Source organism: Malaclemys terrapin, chromosome 4 (genome assembly GCF_027887155.1).
Source record: "Malaclemys terrapin pileata isolate rMalTer1 chromosome 4, rMalTer1.hap1, whole genome shotgun sequence".
NCBI classification, from domain to species: domain Eukaryota; kingdom Metazoa; phylum Chordata; order Testudines; family Emydidae; genus Malaclemys; species Malaclemys terrapin.
The window spans coordinates 36,201,069-36,224,024 of NC_071508.1; the positions used below are offsets into that span (position 1 = coordinate 36,201,069).

Here is a 22,956-nt window from a genome sequence, read left to right on the forward strand (position 1 = left end):
GACAAATACACCTGTCGGAGAATAACAGAGTTTTCACTCTTCTGTTTGGGTACAGCAAATCAGATACTTTATTCTGTTTAACAACTGTGTAAAGGAAGAGAGTGCACTAGGACACAGAGTCTCCCCCTCCTAGGCAGGTCTCTTCACAGGTAAACAATTACAGCAAGCATTTATACCTTTTGTTACAGACAATAATAAGCAACAGCTGCATTTTGTTTATACATTGGTCATTCTGATATCTTGTTTTTCTCACTTATGTAGACTCTTAGTCTACATTCCATATTGTCTGCACATTATCTAACATTATCTACACAAGGTCGCAACAACTTCTTACCCTGTTCTTTCCTACTCACTTCACACAATCCTCGCTTCTCCAAATCTCGCATTATTAGGATTGCAATGCATGACACACCTATGTATACGCCTAATGGAGCTTATTTAGCTCTATCTTTGAATAGTGGGGAAGAACGGGTTAAACCAGACTGGGGACCCTTAGGTAGAGTCCACATCTCTTGCCAGGGACACTTGTCCCTACCCATTCTTACTTTCCACAGCGGTCTTGTATTCGAGCCCCTGGCTTAACTAGGTCCTTTAATCTGAGGATGACCTCCTCGTTTGGGACACATTATACTGCAATTAAACATAAACTGCTGGCAGAGGGGTACAGGGTTGGGGGAAAGCAAAATCACTGTTTTATCCCTGGGAAAAAGGAAGCTGGGCGTTCACCTCCCTATTCCCCTTTTACTCATCCCAAATCTTCTGTACAAGCTGAGGAGCCCAAGAGGTGCTAAAATTGTAAGTTCACTGGGCACCTGAGGAATAAGTGTCCCTTGCTGAGTGGAAACAGGCAGCAAGTAACACATGAAGCTGCTGCTTCTCAGAGCCTGGCTGCTGCCTCTTTCCACATGGGGTTTGTAAAGCTTGCTTCTACACAACCAAGCAGTGAGCATATGCCTGCTCTTAAACTTAATGGAAAAGTGCTTCTTGGATTGAGAGACACAGGGGGAGAAATTTATGTGGTCAGGAGGGACCTGATCCAGGAGAAGGATTTGTTGCCAGGGAAAATGGCAGAATTAGAGCTCGTGGGGGGTTACAAAGTCCTTGCACGTTTAGCTAAAGTACACATGGAAACTAGTCATTTGCAGGCTGAGCTGACTGTTGCAACAGTGGAACACAATTTTGCACCATTTCTACTAGGGAATGATTTCTTTAATGTGGCAGAATCTGTCTCAGGGTTGGTTAGCAGTGGAAAGGAATCTTGTGCTAAAAGCCCTGGAGGGGGGCGTGAAATCACATGGACTGCTTTCTCTGTAGCAGTAAAGAATGCAGCTCTAGGGGCAGGGATGGTTGTAGCCAGTTCCTGTAGCCCCGAGGCTCAAGGCAAGTTCCAGAGAGAGGGGCTGGATCAAGCCAGCTCCTGTCCCGTAATCATCTGTCCGTAGGAGGGGAATGTTCCACCTTGTAGCCGGGGGGCCACCCTAGCTACTGACTGCCAGGAAGTTGCAGGTCAGCAGGGAGCAGGGCCTGCCCTGGGGTGCACAGAGACATGTGTCCCAAAGGTGGAAGTTGGGGTTCTGTGACCGCTGTGGTGGGAACAGACCCCAAGGACTCTGTAGCGGGAAGCAAGCCCAAGCTGAGTGAAATGGGGGGAATTTTGCTGGCCAGTGAAGGGTCTGTCAAAGCTGGTAGCTGTGAGCCCACAGCTGGACCGGGGTCACCTTTTCTTTTGGGGGACACAGGAGTGTCTGACCCAGAGGGGAGCCCAGAGAGGGAAGTCCAGACGGAAGGTGAGGTGGGGCAGGAGAGTCCACCCACCTTTTGTAGGGAAGATCTTTCCCAGGAGGAGGGTGAAAAGTCTGCATTTAAGATGCCAGATCCTTCTCCTGTGGATCAAGTTTTAAGGGAAAACTGGACGTGAGATCTCCTTGATGGGGGAGTCCATCCAGCTGACCTGTTGGGAACAGAAAGTGGGGTGTCCAAAGGGGTCTTACCAATCCAAGGCACTCCATTGAAAGATGTTCCTGCTATGCTTGTAAGAGATAAAACTATCTCCTCAAGGCAGGAGGAAGAAAAACTTTGCCTTATTTCACAAGTGTGTGGGGTCCAGCCCAAAGAAATTCCAAAGGGAGGAGCCGAGGACAGGCATGGTTGCAGTACATCCTTTCCTTGCCAGAGCCTCAAACACATGCCTGAATTAAAAGCCTTCTCCAAAGAGGCAGAAGAATCTGCATCAGAGTGCCTACCAGGGGGCACAAAGAAATGGGAAAATGCAGTAAATACTAAACAAGCTACATTGTGTGAACAAAGCCTGTCCACCATAGATTTGCTGTTAACCTTATGTCTTTTACTACTTCATCTATGGGTCAAGACAAAGGAGTTAATACTAGTGGTTAACCCTTTAAAGAGGTGGGACATACCTGATTGGTGGAAGAAACTTGTACATGCTAGCAGGACCGGCTCCAGGGTTTTTGCCGCCCCAAGCGGCGGGGGGAAAAAAATGCCACGATCGCAATTGTCATCGGCGGCACTCCGGCAGCAGCTCCACCGCGCCGCTTTCTTCTTCGGCAGGAATTCAGCGGCAGGTGCTTCCCTCCAAGAGGGACCCAGCGCCAAATTGCTGCCAAACAGCCCGACGTGCCACCCCTTCCACTTGGCTGCCCCAAGCACCTGTTTGCTGGGCTGGTGCCTGGAGCCGGCTCTGCATGCTAGGGATGGTGACAAGACAGCCCCACAAGCATGTTACTTTTCAGCCTATGCCTGTAAACAGACTGGAAGCTTGGCACAGCAGCAAAAGCATAACAGGCCCATGCTGCTGTGTAGAAGGGGAAACTGAGGCACACAACCTCATGGCATTGGTGGCTAAGACACCTCCACTTTAACAGATATTGCTGTCTACCTTCTGTTAGCAATACTAAACCCCAACGTGTTTTCAGGCACCCGGGGACCTGGAACCCCAAAACTTGCTAGAGCACTTGTGAATGACATCATATGGTTTAAAGGTACCGAAAGGGAGTGTGACCAAAGACAAACAGGGATTTTACTGCCTCTGCTGTGGACAGTGTCCAAGTCTCTGTCAGTAAGTTCAGGAGGATGGTGTGACAGTGCCACCCATAAAGCTTCATGGGAAGGCGGACTGGATCTGGCCCTTTGCTCATTTTCATTTGGCCTACATTCAACTCGCCTGCTGGGAGGGGTGGGGGGCACCGAGGTTCAGGGTTTCCTCCTGTGGCAGGCCAAGCCGGCGTTCACAGCTTCAGCCCCATGGGGGGTGCCAAGGCTCAGGGCTTCCTGCCCACAGGACTGGAGCTGCAAGCGCTGGCTCATCTCACCACAGGTGGGAAGCCCTGAGCCTCAGCACCCCCTCACCCCTCCCGTGAGCCTGGAGCCATGAGCGCCAGCTTGTCCCACTGTGTGTGTGTGTGTGGGGGGGAGCCCTGAATCTCAGCACCCCTCCCAGGGCTGGAGCTGCGAGCACTGGCTCATGTCACTGCAGGGGGAAGCCCCGAGTTTCCGTGCCCCCTTGGGAAGGTGAAATGAATGTGTGTGGCCCACCATTAATTTTTTCAGTGGGTCAATGGCCCCTGATACAAAAATGGTTCCCCACCCCTGGTATAAGTCATAAAGTCACAGTAAACATACTATGGGATTGTTTTAGCCTTTTCCAAGAAGCAGCACTTCCCTGATCCCCCAACCCCCACATCTCTGCCAGAGACTAGACAGCGCTCCACCCCGCAAATACTCCTCCTCTTCCTCCAGACCCCACTTCAATCTGCTCCCTTCAAAGTGTCTGCCTGGGAGTTGTCTAATACCTCAGGGTTAGATCCACAGAGAGGACCTAAGCTCAGCATCACAACACCCAGTGTTAGGTGCCCTTCTGCCTAATGGAATCCAGAGCCCTGGGTTGGGTGCCCGGGCTCTCTATACAATGCATGGGGAGAGTCAGGAGCCTTAGAATGGGTTCTACAAAAGCCATCAAAAAGGGATGTGCCTAAGCTGCCCAATAGGAAATACAGAGATGAGGGATGTGACCTAAACCCCATCCCTGAAGGGGCCATAGGCAATGGTGGTGATCCCCTTATCATCTTTAACCCAGTGTTTCGAGCACTCAACCATGATAGACTAGATCCAGGTTCAAATCTCTTCCCCAGACCTGCTGTGGAGCAGGGATTTGAACCCACACCTCTGGAGAGTGCCTTAATCACTGTGCTATGGGATGTTTTCTTGTGGATCTCTCCCCCCGATTGAAGCCATCCCACTATGTATAAATAACTAAATATTCATCAGGCCAGAAAAAGCATGAGAGTTACTCTATAGCGGGCACTCACCTGGGAGATGGGAGACTCAAGTCCCTGCGCCGACTATTTAAATAAAGGAGCCAATCTGCTCCTTGTAGCTCCTCTATCTCAACTCAGGCATTGTTGGCTTTTCTAAAAGGACCAGATGCTCTTCACCAGGCCTTAAAATCCTCACTGGGAGGCAGATGAATAGTCACAGGTGGGTCTGGACCTATCTCCCCTTAAAAGGGCCAGTCACCCTGTGACAGCTGAACTTAGTACTTGAGATTTTAAAAATGTATTAAACTTAATGTTTAAAATGAAATATACACAAGTTAAGAGGGAAGATACTGTACATCTGGGGTCAGGCTTGGGTTATGGGGGGTTACAGGTCTCGGTTGCAAGGGTGAAGAGATGCATACATATAGCATAACCGCACAGACCCCAGATTGGGGTGCAAGGGTTTTTAAAGTATCAATGGATAAGTGGGCTTGGGTAGGCCACCCATGGAATGAATAAGGAGTCCAAGTCAGTATTGGTAGTGGATAAATACATGGGTGGGGTGCGTCACATCCTTACTGTGCCAATGTTGGCAAATGGGGTGGAAACTAGATTCTTACATGAAGGAGGGAGAAATATTGTTCTCCTTATCCTCTGAGGATAGGACAAGAAGCAATGCGCCTAAATGGCAGCAAGGGCGGTTTAGGTTGGACATTAGGAAAAACTTCCTGTCAGGTTAGTTAAGCACTGGAATAAATTGCCTAGGGAGGTTGTGGAATCTCCATGGTTGGAGATTTTTAAGAGCAGGTTAGACAAACACCTGTCAGAGATGGTCTAGAAGATAATACTTAGTCCTGCCTTAAGTGCAGGGGACTGGACTAAATGATCTCTCGAGGTCAGTGACACGGGAACACTTTTAATAGTGGGGGTGCTGAAAGCCAGCCCCCATGCCCCTGTCCATTCATCACACCGAGCGAGGGGTGGGCACGGGGCCAGCAGCCAGGATCAGGGGGCGGCAGTCCGGACCCAGGCGTGGGGCTGGCAGCCGGGATGCCATGGGGGTGCAGCAGCTGAGACCTGGGCCCAGGGCTGGCAGTGGAGCCCCAGATAAAACCTGGGGGTTCTGCAGCACCCCCACACCTCTAGTTCTCACACCTATGCTTGAGGTTCTTTCCAGTCCTACCATTCTATGATTCTTCTCTGTCATTTGCGTGCAGATGTGGTCTCCTCATCTCAAACAAGATATATTGGAATTGGAAAAGGTTGAGAAAAGGGCCACAGAAATGATTAGGGGTATGGAACAGCTGCCATATGAGGAGAGATTAATAAAACTGGGACTTTTCAGCTTGGAAAAGAGATGACTCAGCACGGATATGATAGAGGTCTATACAATCATGACTGGTCTAGATAAATAAGGAAAAGTTATTTACTCCTTCCCATAACACAAGAACTAGAGTGTCACATCAGCTGGACAAAGAGGACTCGCTGTCTGCTCAGAGCAAAGCAAGAGCAAAGTGTGACAGCACCAAAAACCAGGAAATGAACCTGTGTGTCCAGGGCATGGTCCCTCCATAGCGCCCCCTTTGGGATACAAGGGTGTTTTGTACTCACCCAGCCCCTTATCAGCCAGCCCCAGGCTGTCAGCAGTATAGGCTGAGAGACAGAAACTCACCTCTCTGGCTGGTTCCACGGAAGCTAGGCCCTTCTAAGCCCAGAGAAGGGTAAAACCCCAAGAAAAGCAAACAGATGTTCCCAAATATGTCATGAGCCTTCCCCACCTTAACCCTGTCCCAGTGCGGGAGAGGACTAGATGACCTCTTGAGGTCCCTTCAGCCATACAAAGACCTTAACAGCAGAACAGGCAGATGAAGCTGGATCATCCCTCAACAGCAAGGTAGTCGGATGAAGGCTGCAATGGAGGAGAAACCCCTGGTTGTCTTGGATTTCTTTGCCACCAGACACAGGTGCCTCTTCCACCAAGATTTGTGTGGCTGGGGGTGTGCAACGGCTCCCCCACATTAAACTACTCACACAAAGGCTTCTTTCACAGGAACAACTTTTATAAAACCTGTGGAAGAGTCATCCTCGACCTCCAGGGATCGACAATGACAACAACAACAACATGTTTGTGACTCCTTCAGGGAGCCTCTGGCCAGCCACAGCCGAGCTCAGTGTCCTCTAGGCACCCCCAGAAAGTGTCCTGAGACAACTGTTTCTAGCCTGTCGGAGAAAAACAGAGTTCTCACTATTTGTTTAGGTATAGCAAGTCAGATGCTTTATTAACTCTCACAATTGCGCAGAGGGAGAGAGCTAAGCAGGTCTCTCAACAGGTAAACAATTACAGCAAGCATTTATACCTTTTGTTACAGACAATAATGAGCAACAGTTGCATTTTGTTTATACATAGGCCATCTTGATATCTCATTTCCTCACTTGTTTTGACTCTTGCCAACATACAATATTTTCTATACCTTATCTACACAAGGTCTTCTACACCTTATCTATACCAGGTCATAATGACTTCTTACACAGTTCTTTCTCACCCGCCTCACACAATCCTCGCTTCTACAAATCTCGCGTTATCAGGGTTACAGTTAGCCTGACTCTTGCTAACGAACTGTCATGTATTGCAATCCCCTTCCTGTCAGTTCTTTCTCTGCTTCCACAACCCCCCCTTTTGTACTACTAGTACAACAAACATTTTCAAATCTCTATTTGCATTAAATCTCGGAATTCAGATTCTACATCAGATGCTTCAACCTTAGGGGTTTTGATTGGATGTAATGACAATGCATGATGAGCATGGACGAGAAAGGTATTACTATTATTACGTCCTTTACAACAACAATAACATACTCCTGCACAACACAAGCAATAACATTCCCATAGTGATAATATGATGGGGTTGTTGTACAATCTTAGTCATATAACACAATACATCATACTTAGTACATAAGGTGGATACTCTATAAGCTGTCTGAAAGGCATACTTTTTAACTTGATACATATTTTGAAGCATGTGAATTTGCCCTTTTGTACTTCAGAGATTTTCTGAACCTCTGGTAACAGTGAAAGCAAATTTTGAAATCGATCAGGTACTAAACTAGTCCAATTAAAGGGTATCTGGAACCTAAGGACTACTTGCAAAATTATATCTGCAGGCCAGTAAATAATATGATTGCCTGCAGTGGTAATGAGATTAAAATGTATGTCTTGCAATGTGGTGGCTTTAACATACACACAGCTATCATTAGCTTAAAAAATAAGTGTCCTGTCAGGGTAGTTCCTTGTCCCCTACCCTCCCAGCAAACGTAGTCATGAAGAGTAACAACTTCTCCTGGCTTCAGTTTACGGATACACTGAAGCTGTGGGGGTTGTAACGGCCAAAATGTCCATTGACTCCCTAACCCCATCCAAATGTCAGATGTAATCCCAGGAGCACTGACTAAAAATCGATTGGGCATACCAGGAGGTCTAATTTCCCAGATGTCTCGGTGAATTACCCAATCCCACATGCATCCTCCCCATGGACCCGGCAGGATTCGGTATGTGGGAGCCCACACCCCCTGAACCGGTCCATATGCTTGGAAGGAGCACTGAGAATGTCCACACTTCCACCCAGAAAGTTTCCAAGTATGTCTCCATGGCCACAGATCAGATGGTACTCCTGATGTGTCTGTAAGGGCAGTGGGCCAAGCCTGGTGCTCTAGATCATTCCAAATGGCCATTAGCTGGTCATTCAAGAAATCCTGAATCTCTGAGCATGCTAGATCCCACTGCAATGCCTTCCCAGCCTCAGTGATATTCAATACCATCTCTGTCAGTAACTTCTGGGTCATAGAACTAAGGGCGGAGATGACATGTAACTCACCAACTCCAGCCTGTACCTGGGTTAGTTGTGCTCCAGAAACAAGGCCAATGGCCTTCTCTAGTTGCCCCAATTTCTCATCATGTTCTTGGTTCTTAAAAATATTCCAAACTGCTGCTGCATTATTGGCCCCATCCCAAAGGGATCCGGTCAAGTCTCTCTTCTTTCTAGAGGAAATAACCCAAGCCCTCTGTTGTGCTAATCTAATGGCACCCCCCTGTGAGCAATTATAAATTCTTGGGGTTCACTGGTAGTGAGATCATATACTTTTATCTCCACTGATCCATTCAATTGTTCGCTTATATGGGATATCCTGAACCTTAAAAATATATAATTGCTCACAGGGGGGTGCCATTAGATTAGTACAGTACTAGTACAACAAACATTTTCAAAATTTGCTTTCACTGTTACCAGAGGTTCAGAAAATCTCTGAAGTACAAAAGGGCAAATTCACATGCTTCAAAATATGTATCAAGTTAAAAAGTATGCCTTTCAGACAGCTTATAGAGTATCCACCTTATGTACTAAGTATGATGTATTGTGTTATATGACTAAGATTGTACAACAACCCCATCATATTATCACTATGGGAATGTTATTGCTTGTGTTGTGCAGGAGTATGTTATTGTTGTTGTAAAGGACGTAATAATAGTAATACCTTTCTCGTCCATGCTCATCATGCATTGTCATTACATCCAATCAAAACCCCTAAGGTTGAAGCATCTGATGTAGAATCTGAATTCCGAGATTTAATGCAAATAGAGATTTGAAAATGTTTGTTGTACTAGTAGTACAAAAGGGGGGGTTGTGGAAGCAGAGAAAGAACTGACAGGAAGGGGATTGCAATACATGACAGTTCGTTAGCAAGAGTCAGGCTAACTGTAACCCTGATTTATCCAAACACTTTTTGTATTCCAAGTTGAATAAAAACAAGTATCTGCTTTTTGATTTAACCCTTCTATTTAATTTTGAACTAGACTGTCTTATGAAAATATTAAACCCAACAATTCTGGCCACAAGACAAACACCACAAGACAGGACAAAGAACACAAAAATAATTCCTATTGTACCAGTAAATGCATGGTACATTGAATGCTGTTCAGCTGGCATCCGTTTTCTCTGATGATCTGAAAGACAAAAGAACAGAGGTCTACCCCTTCTGGGTAGTCAGTCATTGCTTAAAATATTTCCTTTATATACACACATACTCTTGTTGATTTTAGACAAAATAGAGGAATTACCCCATATTTCCTTGTATTTGTTTCATAGGCAGCCCAGGTTTCAGTGGCTTCTACCTTATTAGTTAGAAAATTGCATTAATACAGATGCTTTCTGGCTTGCTTCCAGATCCAAAGCTATCCACAGCTTAAAGATTCTTACTTAAGAAGTCACAATTAACTTTCCCAGACTTTTGATTGCCTTTTACTTCTAACTCCTGCTTTCAAACACCCAGTGATCTGAAAGAGACAACACAACCTATATTGGTAGGTTTGCATTTCTTTTACCTCTGCTACAATATACACTGCACATGTTCTGGGGAAAATGCACATCCTCTCCACAATTCAATTTCCACAACACTAGCCACATCAATTTCTACACAAGGTGTAACTGTTTCTTTTGTGCTTACAAAATCTCCATGCACGCCTAGTAAAGTGACAGCTCGACCACACAGAGCCAGGGGCACTGTCCTTCTCTCTCTTTTTACCAGATCTTTTATCTGCTATTTTGTTACCCAAAAACAAATTCAAATCTTTATTCTTTCCTGAACACTGGGTAAAAGCCATTTACTTAACATATAATCCAAAGGGCTATCCTTAGAGGGTTTTACCAGAGACCCACCCATCTGCCTGCTGATACTCTAACAGAGAATTACACAGAGAACAGAGGGAATTATGGCCTAATAGGATCCTATTACAGGAATTTCTACTAATACTGACCGCTACAGGGGACGGGACAGAAGGATCCCAATTCAACCTCAGAGCTTCATCGCACGCAATGGCTTCCACTCTGAGGAATTACGAATGAGAGGCTCAGTTCCGTCCACACACCTAACACCTAAATGTATAAGACAGAAATTCATTAACCGGAGTTGCCAGTAACTGTCACCAAAATATCGGGTTCACCTAACTGAGAGCCAATAACAGCCAGACAGGGATAAGGAAGAGTTGCTTTATTCAGCAGAAGAAAGGAGAGCCTTGCACCTTGGTACAAAGACTCTGTCTTACACACATTTTACCATTTCAATTATTATCCTGGGGATTTGAAATCCCCCATGCTTATAATTACTTACTCCTTTCCTTCCACTATGCCCTCAAAGTTTCCAACCTGTTCTCCAATTTCTCTATCTATTACCTGCCCGCTTGGGCCCGATCGTGCTTTTCTCGCTGAACCGTCCCTTCCATGGGCACCAGCTTTTTCACTACCAATTTAGATAGGAGGGTGGGCTTCTCAACTAGCCCCCACCCTTCCTGGTCTCTTCTCTTAAACATTCTTACTCACAAGGCTACCCGAGTCCTCCCTCGTGAGGCTTGCCACTTGGGCAAAACGCATGGCCCATTGGCATTTAACTATTCAATTTTCTCTTGTGGCAAACACACTGCTCTTACAGCATATGCAAACACAAATGGTTAAATTCTGACAAGTCCCTGAAGGACCGGCACTTGCTTAGCCAGTGCTTCCTTTTCTGCCTGGAAGTCCTGTCTCAAGGCTTGCAACTTGCCCTGGGCGTAGGTTTGAGTTGCTGCCTGGTTCATGATCTATGCTCTTAATTGCTCAATTCTAGTTATCAAGTACACAACTCTTCCCTTTTCTCCAACTTCTCTATTGCCCAGTCCTGCTACGACTGGGGTAGATCCACCTGACACCCTTCCCGGTCAGCCGGGGTGGAAAGAGGAATGCTAAATCCCTCTCCGGTTCTCAGACTTACTGCGGCTGAGAGTAGACACACTTTCATACTCACACACGTACGTCCAGACTGGCCATGTCTGTGTATAACGTTCAGAGAAGGTGCTGTGCAATCTCCAACTTGCTTCCTCTCTTGGGAGGGCAGTTCTTTTACACCCTGAGGTCTCCTGGGGCGTCTTTTCAGTGATTCCAGTCCAGGCCGGCTGCCTGTGGCTTCTTCAGCTTCCCCAAACCACGCCAGCTCCAGGGTCGCAAAGGCAGACTGTTGGATCTCACTGGACAGTTAAGCTTTGCAAATGTAATCTCAGCACTGTAACTTGTATTGCCTTTGGTTTGACTATGTCTATATTTTTTCACAGTCAGCTGGGGCCGAAAGCAGTTTTTCTTTGTACTTAGCCTGGTCTGCATTGATTCTTGACCTTGAACGCAGATTAACTTTCTCTTTATCTCTGGACCAAGCTGAATTTCAAATTAACCCGTTCCTTTCCTCAATAGACAAATTGCTCCCATTGTGTGTCAGTGGCTTTTTGGTGATTAAAAGCTCCTCTGAGATGTATGATCTTATCTAGATTGAAGGTACCTTCTAGTGGGCATTGTTTAGATGAATTTTCACGCGTGTAATGATTTCAATTCTCTAAATACCTGCAGGTTTTAGTACCATAATGTACGTACATGAAATAAGCTGGGGTACCCTTAGTGGGTGAGAGGGAATCCTTAGACTGTCCCCCACCCATTTTCCAATCACACACACAGGGAGGAGGATGCCCTGTCCGCGCTAGCGGCACATAAACTAAGGACTCTCCCTACAGGGTATTCACACAGGAGAGACTAACGAGGATGGCCACGACCCTCCTACACCTCCCTTCAGCAAAGAGCGTCGGCTAGTCTCAGAGAGATGGCGCCGCTTACTCTGTTGCATCCAGTGAGATGATCAGACTGTCAGTGGCTCACACGGAGAGGAAAAGGGGAGGGAAGATGGGTTCACACACTCCTAGACCCAGGTAGCCTCCTCTCCGGATGATGCCAGGCCGAGTTAGCCCACCGTGGGTCGGATCTCCTAAAAGATCCTCTAGTTACCGGGCTTGCATTAGAGTAGTTCTGGTCACGAGCCAAAAGACTTCGCAGAGTACTCTGGGCGTCTTCCGGTAACACTCAATTCACACTGGTGTACACACACACACACACCAAGGCCTTATTCCAGGTACTATTCCCAAGTACCTCCAGGTACTATTCCCAAGTACCTCGATGCATCACTCGAGGCGGTAAAAACCCCTCCTGAGGCGGTAACAACCCCTCAACACAGGTGCAAACCCTATGCACCTAGCATATGCTTACAGGGGGCGGCAAACAATTCCCCTATTACGCCGCTCAGCATCTGACCTTGCTGCACAGTCAATAAGTTCGGATGGCGTGAACCCAACAGGGACAGACGGCCCCACGGACAGTCCTCCTCCGACACCCCAATAGAGATTTCAAAAGGTCTCCTACCTCTATTGTGGCGCCATGGGGTTCAAAGGGGAACGATCCGTAGCAGCTGCCGGTGCCTCTGCGGGCGTTGCCATCCCGGACGAGCCCCCAAATTGTCGGAGAAAAACAGAGTTCTCACTATTTGTTTAGGTATAGCAAGTCAGATGCTTTATTAACTCTCACAATTGCGCAGAGGGAGAGAGCTAAGCAGGTCTCTCAACAGGTAAACAATTACAGCAAGCATTTATACCTTTTGTTACAGACAATAATGAGCAACAGTTGCATTTTGTTTATACATAGGCCATCTTGATATCTCATTTCCTCACTTGTTTTGACTCTTGCCAACATACAATATTTTCTATACCTTATCTACACAAGGTCTTCTACACCTTATCTATACTAGGTCATAATGACTTCTTACACAGTTCTTTCTCACCCGCCTCACACAATCCTCGCTTCTACAAATCTCGCGTTATCAGGGTTACAGTTAGCCTGACTCTTGCTAACGAACTGTCATGTATTGCAATCCCCTTCCTGTCAGTTCTTTCTCTGCTTCCACAAGCCCAACTCACCTTCCTCTCAGGATGCCTGAACCATCTGCAGTCATGGGAGCAGGCTCTGTCCTCGGCCAGGCCTCACCCTAGGAGTTGGGGACTAGAGGTTTGTGCTGCTCCCAGAGCCACCTCCTGCAGAGCCGGGCTTCTCCCCTTGAACCCTCCCTCAGTCCTGACATGCCTGGCAGGTGCAGCAGCACAGGGCTACTCAAACCCATGGCAACTCCCTAAAGCCTTCATGTCTGGGACGGGATCTGGACACCCATCTTCACACCAGCCTTGGTCAGACACAGCTGTGTGGACGTGGGGCCGGGCAGGGGAGAATCACCCAGTGTGTGTTAGGGCTAAATTCCACTTTGAGTTAACCCCTGCGCAGCCTTTTTGGCTTCTCCAGGAACAATGCTGCGCTGGCAGGAAGATCCTGGGTCTTGTCCATGTGTAATCTCTATGGTCAGTGGAGCTGCACGGATGTAACTGAGGGCAGAATTTGGCCCTTGTGACCCAGCAACATATTGGCTCCATCCCAGTCCTGTAAGAGAGGAGTTACCATATAAACCAGTCCAGGTTTAACAGGATAAACTGCTGCATGTCCTGCTCGAATTGCTACAAATTCACATACTGAAAAATCCAATTGATGGCTGCTGAGCTAAGTTGCCTTTGGTATAGAGGGAAACAAATATACACTTCTTCAGAGAGCAGAAACATGTTAAAAGCAGACATAAGATGCTCTACACATTCCCCAGAGAAGGATGAGAGATGAGGAGCATTTGAATACAGGTAAGTGACACCTTCTCTGCACTCTCATTGCTAGTCACACCTCAGCCAGGCATTACTGTCCCTCCAAGCACCTGGAGGCAGACAGAGCCTACGAAAATCCACCTCCACATGCACTGGAGGCTCAGATTTCGTGTCCAATAACTTCACCAGGAGTCCTGGGACTCTCCCTAAAACATCTCACCCTTCTGCGTTGTTTTCAACTCTTTTTATTAGACTGCACTGTATGAGAAAGCTGCAGAGGTGCCACTCACAGTGTAATGCATCTTCATCCACACTCACAGTGTGTGAACTCGTTTAGGATTCTCCCTGAGGCCACTTTTCAATTACGGCAGTGGGGGGGAGGGGTTCTATTGCAGTTGTCAGGAACAGCTGAGTTTTGAAAGTGCTTTAAAATCCACTTGTGGAATTAGCTAAGCCTGGAAATTGCTAGGCTAGTAGAAGGTCCAGGGTAGAGTTTGTGGTTCAAATTTAGACTCATTTGGTCAAGAGGTTCCCACATTACATCATTCCCTGTCCACCAAATGAACAACTGTCTTTCAAAATGCAATAGTCTTCTAACACTTCTTAGCACTGAGCTAAAGAAAGTTCAGTCCTCCTCCTGCCTGGTCAAGCCCACAAACAAATACACACTCTGTGTGTTTGGGGGTATCTTAATTGTTGTCTAATGGGGCCTGCATGTGTGTTGTATCCGTATGAGCAATGGAGTGGTTGTGAGGTGAGCTTGTTCACTTCTCCCTCCTCAGTCATGCACTAGGAGTAAGTAAAGCAGCAGCATCTGTCTAGTCACATGGGGCACCTGTTAGGGCTTTTGAAAATACCAGGTGATCGACCATGTTGTCCTTAGCTATCTCTCTGTCCTGCTCCATTGTTCTCCCCTCCCAACTGGATATTCTGGGTCCTTTGTTGTCACCCTCACCACTTTTCGGAAGAAGCCATGAGCACCCAGAGAATGGGGGGAAAACAACCCCCTCCTCCTTTTAGCCAGCCAAAATGTCATTTTGCCAGCACATGCCTCTGAAAGTGTTAACTAGAATGGATAAGAAACTGGGACCATGACAAAATCTCTGTGAAACATCCCTGAGGACTTCCCCCTCTCTCTCCTCCCCCACAGCTCTGGAGAATGGGAAAATTCTTTTGCATTTAGCAGAAATGCTAAAAGTGCAGAATTATTTCTTAATACACAATCTTTATTGAACTCCAGCAAAACTGACACAAATATACATCCAGGATAAAACTCTGTTGGAGATGGATACAGAAGAATGCCGACTTAATAACTGTGGAGTTATGTAAAATTACAACCCCCTTGTAAATATACACATAATAGCATGAACCATTGTAAGAGAAGGACAGTTCTCCTTTGGACCCAAGGATGGTTCTTGAGTCTCCCCTCTGCACTGACACACTAAAAAGGGAGGTTTCCAGACCCCTCCATCTCATAATCCCAAATCTCTCCCTCCCCTAAGCCCTGATCCCCTTTCTCCCTCTTGCCCCCCCCTCCTCCCCAAAAACAACTACCCCATTGCACAGTGAGAATAGAGCAAACCCAGCCCCTACTCCTAAGCCTCCTGCCTTCATTCAAGAGGACTGGCTTGGACGTTGACATTTGCTGCTGGAGCCCCTGGGGCTGGCCGGGTTCAATTTTAATAGGGGCAGGTGTTCTCCCACTGCCCAGCTGCTCCCTCAGCTAGTGGCAGGGCAGCCAGGTCAGAGCTGCATTGGTGCAGTGGCTCCCGCTCACCAGTCCAGTAACTCTATGACCAGGTCAGGTTTTGTGTCTTTTACAGCATCCAGCTCTGCCCGCATTTCTTCACTTAAATACCCTTTTGTCAAACTGTAGGGAAAACAGGGAAAGAAAAGGACGTGTTAACTCTCTCTGCAGACATAACACCTGAGCCCACTGCCCCTAGGAAGCCCAGCGCTGCACCCACAGGATCTGTGTCACTGTCACTGCCCTGCCTGCTGAGCACTCTGCCAGCAGGTGCAGTCTGTAGCCTGGCCTGCTCTGCACCCTTCAACACACACCCCACTCACCCTATGAGCTCTGGGCAGGGACAGCAATGTCCTTTCTGCACGTAGAGGGCTGGATTGTGCAGCCCTTGCTCAGGGTGGGGAGCACTTACTGACACGGACAGTCCCATTGATCGCTGTGGGGTTACTCAGTGCTCACAGGGAGCAGGGGCTGCAAAATCCAGCTCACAGAATCTCGCCATGGAACAGCAAGATCTCAGATCTTAAGTGATCCTCATGCCCCCTCCTCACAGGCTTCAGTAACACTGTTCTTGAAGGAGAGTTTTTAAGCAGCTGTTGTGGGGCTGCAGACTTAGCCTGACACTGTTGAAATCAGGTGGGAGCTCAAACTCCACCCTGGCTGCAGGAAGACAGGAACATGTCACTTACTCTTTATTTACTTTTACAGCCACTTCAAGAGAATGGGGTTTGTCTGTCTGCAGCCAGTTTGGGAGAGCAGGAGCCAGTGCTCAGTTCAGGGCATGCTGCTTGTGCTGCTGATAAACCAAGTGCCAGCTCTGGCCAAAGCCGTAGGCATCAGCTAAGAACTGACAAACTCATAGGTGGAAGCCAGACCAGCTGATTGGTATTTTAGTATCGTTCAAAGGAGATGTTCAACGTATAAGAATGTGTTTAGTATTGGGATGTAGCATGCATTGTTTTCACTTATCTGTGCCCTGTTCTAATGTAATAAACATTTACATTGTATATGCCTCTGTAAGGAAGTAACTCATCAAACAAGAAAGAAGCTGTCTGTAATGCAAATTAAGAACTCTAACAGACAGGGCCAGATTTACACCTTATGCACCCCTAGGCACAGCATCTTCAGCGCTCCCCTTCCCACCCAGAGATGCCTCCACAGACCCCACCACAACTGTAGAGCACCCTGCACACCACCCCCCCACTGCCCAGCGCCCACCTCCCCTGCACAGCCCTACCACAATTGTCCAGTGCCTCCTACAGATTCCCAACTGCCCAGCAACTCAACACACACAGACCTCCCCCACCTCCCACAACCCCCTCCCCAGTGCCCAGCACACCCCACAAGCCTCCTACTGCTCAGCATCCCCCCAGCTCCCTCAATGCCCAGCACCCCCCACAGAGATCCACTCTCCTGTGTCCTTCCCCCCCAGCCACACTCACCAGCCCCGCTGGGAGGTGACTGTATCTGCCGGGCTGAGCCGGCAGCGTGGCTAGGGCCGGTCGGGGATTGCTCTGGCCCCTCGGGAACAGCGATCAGCCAGGCTGGAGCAGGAACAGGAGCGGGGCCTACCTAGGCCGGGCTCCCTCAGTATCCACTTGCCTGGCACGGCTCCCTGTGTTTGTCTGCTGAGCTCTTCCCCTGGAACAGGGGGCTGCTTTGCCTTCTCTGCTGGTAGGAGTGCTTCAGCAGGGCTGCATGAGGCCATCTTCCCATCAGCCGCCCCTGCCCCTGCAGGGGTCCGGAAGTGGCAAATGTTGAATTTTTAGGGGCCCCTAGAATGACAGCGCAACGAGGCACATGCCTACTGTGCCTAATTAGAAATCTGGCCTGGCTAACAGAAAGGTATTAATTCCTGTGCATTGAAAGCAAATGGTCAGTGTGTGTGAAATCAAAGATCAGTTTCTAAGTGCATTCCTCGTTTCCCGCCATGAAGAACGAACCCACGTAGGGGGCCATCCTGACTACTTGTTTTCTGTGAGTAGAAGCTATAAATGCAGACACAAGGAAAAAAATCTTCATCTTGTGACTGTTGGAATTTTTATTTTTATTCTTATTTTAGTTATCACTAGTAAGTGTCCACTACCAAACATCCTCATTCCTCCTATGTACATCTTCTAAAGTTCTGCTCCATTTGTGCTGAATTGTAACATGATCCATCTGGTTTCCTGTTCTGTGATTTGATGACCTCCATCTCTGCTATCTTTTGAAATTATAGAATGTAACTCACCTGTACATGTATCTTTACCTGCCTTAACCTCTTTATAACTCATTTATTTTTCTGGGGGTATGTCTACACAGGAATGGAAGCCTAGGGTTAGTGGGACTGGAGTCACCTGACCTGTGTCTGGAAACCCTGAGCTTGAGCATCTACACTGCATTTTAACACTCCAGCCCTATGAATGTGTTGCACTCTACTTACTGACCACCCTATTTCCTAACAGTGATGGTGCTGTTGATGGGATTCAGTTGCTCATAAGTACAGAAACTGCATAATTAACTCCTTTGGTGGCCCTCAGTAGAACGGCTGCAGCTTGTGAAGATACTGAACTAACATCTAATCTAAGACTTGAGCTCTCTACCTCTAGGCTGAGTCACACTGGCAGGAAGATGCCCATGTGCTCCTGTTCTGAGGATAATTAGGATGTCAGTCTCCAGGGCTGTCAAACTATTCAAATGAAACTTTGCAATTCTTAATTTTTAAAATGGGATATTCAATTAAGGTGTTTTTGTCTGGTTGTTTTTTTACTTATTTTCATCTGTTTAAAAGTTTGACATAAAATGTAGGATTCAGAGGAGAAACAGCCCCCTGCCCCAGCCTGGCTGCTGCTGGTTACAGAGCGGTGAAGTGTATCCGCAGAGCTTGGGGTGCAGTGTGCTTCACCATCCCATCACAGCCCGGGAGGCAGGGATAAGGGATCCCCGGGAGTCTGTGGGGAAGTTTTGAGGCTGGCTCCCACTCACCGCTCTCATAATGCACGCTGCCTGGACACCTCTGCACACACAGTCCAGGGAGGGCAGGGGGAGCCCATGAGAAAGGGACAGAGTGGACACCACTCCAATGAGGCCCACCCTGGCAAGTGATCGGTGGCCAGCCCCATGGCCCGGAAGCACTATGGCTAATAGGTGCTGAGCACCACCTATTTTTTTTCCTGTGGGCACCTGAGTCCCGGAGCACCCGTGGAGCCAATGCCTATGATGGCAGCTGGGAGCAGCCTTCCACCTGTCAGCGTTGCTCCGTGTTTCAGGCAAGCTCTGCAGAGCAGCGAGGAGGAGCCAGAGACGGAGCTACCACCACAGGAGGCTACGAGGAGGCTTTGGGGCTGTCTCACACTCACTGCCCTGACAGTGAACGATGCCCAGGCACCCTGAACACACATCCCCAGGGAGTGCAGGGGGGCCAAAGAGCAGAGTGGGGACCAAGGGGCTGCCCTGTAGGGAGGGGGAATAGCCAGGGTGTTAGGGGTCATCCTCCCCGGGCTGTGCTGAGCTGGGAGCTCTGCCCCCCCTGGGGCTGTATGTACAGGGCCACCTAGGCAGCCTGCACCAAAATCTGGCTGTGCTCTTGGGACCAGAAAGCAGCTCTCTTTGTAAAAAGCTTCTTATGATCAGTCTCCATTGAAAAGCCTGCAGGCTCGCTGACAGTGTGCTGGCAAACCGCTGTTCAGCAGACAATGGGTTAATGCTGATTTGAGCTGCTGCAGTTTGCAAAGGACGATGTGGCTTCTGTTTGCAATCCAGTGCAACAGACTGCACCACCAATTGTCCACATAGACAGGACTAAGGAAGTAGCCCCAAGGAACTCTGGGATATATTTGGAGGGACCCAAGTCAAGTCAGGGCCAAATGCACACAAGAAAGAAATAGGGCTCGGACCCTAGGTCACAGCTTAACACGGGCTCAGAGGTTCCAGTTCCGCAGGGTCCTGGACCCTAAATTTGAGTCCTAGATTAACAAAATTGATGTGTGGACACAAGGACAGTTAGGCTTGAGCCTGGGCTTTCATTACTAAGGGTATATCTATTGTGACAAAGTTCCTCCTCTACCTTGGTGGGTCCTGCACTTATTGGTGGATTTGTTCGCTTCACAGATTCACCCTGTGGGTCAGGAAACAGTCCAGAGACCTTCCCCTCTGGTAGAAGCTATAGTCCAGGTCAATTCCTCCTGTGTTTGATCAGGAGTTGGGAGGTATGGGGTAGGGTTACCATATTTCAACAAGCAAAAAAGAGGACGGGAGGAGCCCCGCCCTAGCCCCGCCCCTGCCCCTCCCACTTCCCGCCCCCCCAGAACCCCCAACCCTCCCCCCATTCCTTGTCCCCTGACTGCCCCCTCCTGGGACCCCTGCCCCTAACTGCCCCCCAGGACTCCACTCCCTATCTAAGCCTCCTTGCCTCTTGTCCCCTGACTGCCCCAACCCTTATCCACACCCCCACCCCCAGACAGACCCCTGGGACTCCCACGCCCCATCCAACCACTCCCCACCCCCTGACAGCCCCCCCCAGAACTCCCAACCCATCTAAACCCCTCTGCTCCCTGTCCCCTGACTGCTCCGATCCCTCTCCACACTCCTGCCCCCTGACAGCCTCCCCAGAACTCCCAACCCATCTAAACCCCTCTGCTCCCTGTCCCCTGACTGCTCCGATCCCTCTCCCCACTCCTGCCCCCTGACAGCTCCCCCCCAGAAATCCCAGCCCCCTACCCCCCGCTCCTTGTCCCCTGACTGCCCCCTCCTGGGACCCCTGCTCCTAACTGCCCTCCAGAACCCCACCCCCTACCTAAGACTCCCTGTTCCTTGTCCCCTAACTGCCCCCTCCTAAGACCCTCCCCCCAACTCCCCCCCAGGACCCTACACCCTACCTGTACCCTGACTGCCCAAAACTTTCTCCACTCCCCTCCAAAAGCCCCCACCTGTTTCTTGACTGCCCCATCCAGAACCTCCCTGTCCCTTCTCCTGCCCCCCCTTACCCTGCTGCTCAGAACAGGGTGTTGGGCTCTGTGCCAGCCGGACACATGGCTGAGCTCCCCAGCACAACACAAAACCCGGTCCCTGGCCCTGCACAGGGCTGCCGGAGCGGGCTGCAGGAGGAGGAGCTGCCGGCCGGCTCAGAATGCAGGGAGGGGGGGGTGGGAGGAGGAAGCTGCTCCGGAGTCCAGCCCGGGACTTTCCTGCAGCCCTCCCAGCCGCTCGCTCTGCTCTGCCAGGGGAGGGGGAAATCCCGGACATTGTGAGTGCTTTACAAATTCCCCCCGGAGGCTATTTTTAGCACACAAAAGGAGGACATGTCCGGGTAAATCCGGACGAATGGTAACCCTAGTATGGGGGGAACCCAGGCCCACCCTCTACTCCGGGTTCCAGCCCAGGGCCCTGTGGACTGCAGCTGTCTAGAGTGCCTCCTGATACAGTTGCACGACGCCTACAACTCCCTGGGCTACTTCCCCATGGCCTCCTCCCAACACCTTCTTTGTCCTCACCACTGGACCTTCCTCCTGATGTCTGATAATGCTTGTACTTCTCAGTCCTCCAGCAGTACGCCTACTCACTCTCAGCTTCTTGCACACCTCTTGCTCCCAGTTCCTCTCACACATTTCCTCTCCTCTGGCTGCCTGGCTCCCCTGGCTTGACTGGAGTGAGCCCTTTTATAGCATCAGAGGGGCCTTAATTAGAGTCAGGTGCTTAACTGCCTCATCTGACTCTTAGTAGGTTAATTGGAGTCAGGTGGTCTATTAGCCTGGAGCAGCCCCTGCTCTGGTCACTCAGGGAACAGAAAACTACTTATCCAGTGGCCAGTATATCTCCCTTCTGCTACTCTGCTGTTCCTAGCTGGTCTGGATCTATCACACTATACAGGAATGTATCTCTCAATACCTTACTATAGGATTGGATGCCAGTGTCTTTGGTGTGAGATCTAGGATGCGAATCGCCCTTGGTGAGTGACTTGTCTCTTGGGAACTGTCCATGCTCTCAATCCCTCCCCCCGCCTCAAACAGCCTGACAGCCCTGTTCTAAGGAAAGGGATGTGCTAGTGTAACCCATCCTTATCCAGCATGGCTCTGTCCCCCTTTAGCGACTGAACCACATAAAAGAGTTGTGCTAAAATCATTAGAGTTTGCAATACTGACAATTCCCCATCCCGACCTGAAAACATGATGAAAGGCAAAAACTTGCAAATTTTCCCTTATTCAAAATGGCCACCATCTCCTATTACTGCCAATGAGGCTGAAGCCAACAATATGGATGTCATTTTGCTATAGTCCATCTGCTCATGGAAGTCAGGCTGCCCTTGATAAAGTTGGCTGCCACCTCCCACTGTTTACAATGAGATGGAAGCCATGCCCACATGCAAAATGGCTGCCACTCTGGTTTGGGGGCCAGACAGGACATAGGGACTGTGAGGAGCTTAGTGTGGCTTTATTGCTTATACCAGGGGTGGGAACCATTTTTGTAACAGAACCCATTGACCCACTGAAAAAACAAATGGTGAGCCACAGACATTCAACTCACCTGCCCATGGGTGCATGAAGGCTTTGGGCTTCTCCCCACAGTGGGACGAGTCGGCGCTTATAGCTCCAGCCCTGGGGGTGGGGGCACTGAGATTCAGGGCTTCCCCCCCTACAGGGGTGTGAGCTGGCTCTCGTGGCTCCAGGCCCACAGGAGGATGCCCAGGCTCGGGGCTTCCTACCTGAGGCAAGATGAGCCAGTGCTCGCAGAGACAGCCCTGTAGGCAGAAACCCCTGAGCCTTGCTGCCCCCCATGGGGCTTGAGCCACGAGTGCTGGCTTGCCCTGCTGCAGAACATTGGTGTCCTCCCCCACCAGTGGGCAAGTTGAATATGTGTGGCCCATGGGCCAGATGAAAATGAGCAAGGGGCCATATCCAGCTCACAGGCTGTAGGTTCCCCACTCCTGACTTATACTCTTATATGAATACGTTTCAAGATCTTTAATATGTATATCTGTCACTCATCAACTCTAACAAGTAGTGTAGGTTCTATATGTGAGTGTGACTCATGAGACATTAACTAGGTCAGTGGTTCTCAGACTATTCACAGTCCAGCCCTTGATTTCTCCAAGGAAATAAATGAGGGGGGACACAGTCAGGACAGTGATCGGAAAGGGACAGAAGTTCCTCTACATTATGGGTGAGGAGAGATTAAACGCAGTCTCCATCTGAGCAACCAGGGAGAGGCATGAATTTCTGTGTACACTGAAGATTGATTTTTAAACCTGATGTCATCTCACACACGTTGGCAAAGGGAGTTAGAAAGTCAAGACACTAAAAAAACACAATTAGATTTATTTTTTTTAAATCCCATGCTTTCAGCGGTCTAACTCATGATTTTTGATGTCTTCATGTTGGCAATACTGGATTCTGGTGGTGGTTGTTTTTTGTCTTAAAATAATTATGT

General features: G+C 48.9%; 1 protein-coding gene across 1 annotated transcript in view; it reads right to left on the reverse strand.

Moving 5' to 3' along the window:
- Nucleotides 1-15,364: 15,364 nt before the first annotated feature.
- The window catches only part of LOC128836343 (NACHT, LRR and PYD domains-containing protein 3-like), a 200,043-nt gene continuing 192,451 nt past the window's right edge, over nt 15,365-22,956 (reverse strand). Inside the window, exon 13 of the mRNA XM_054026548.1 lies at nt 15,365-15,675. Within this exon, the coding sequence (XP_053882523.1) occupies nt 15,579-15,675 (97 nt within the window). The 3' untranslated portion in view covers nt 15,365-15,578. The remainder of the gene's footprint in view (nt 15,676-22,956) is intronic.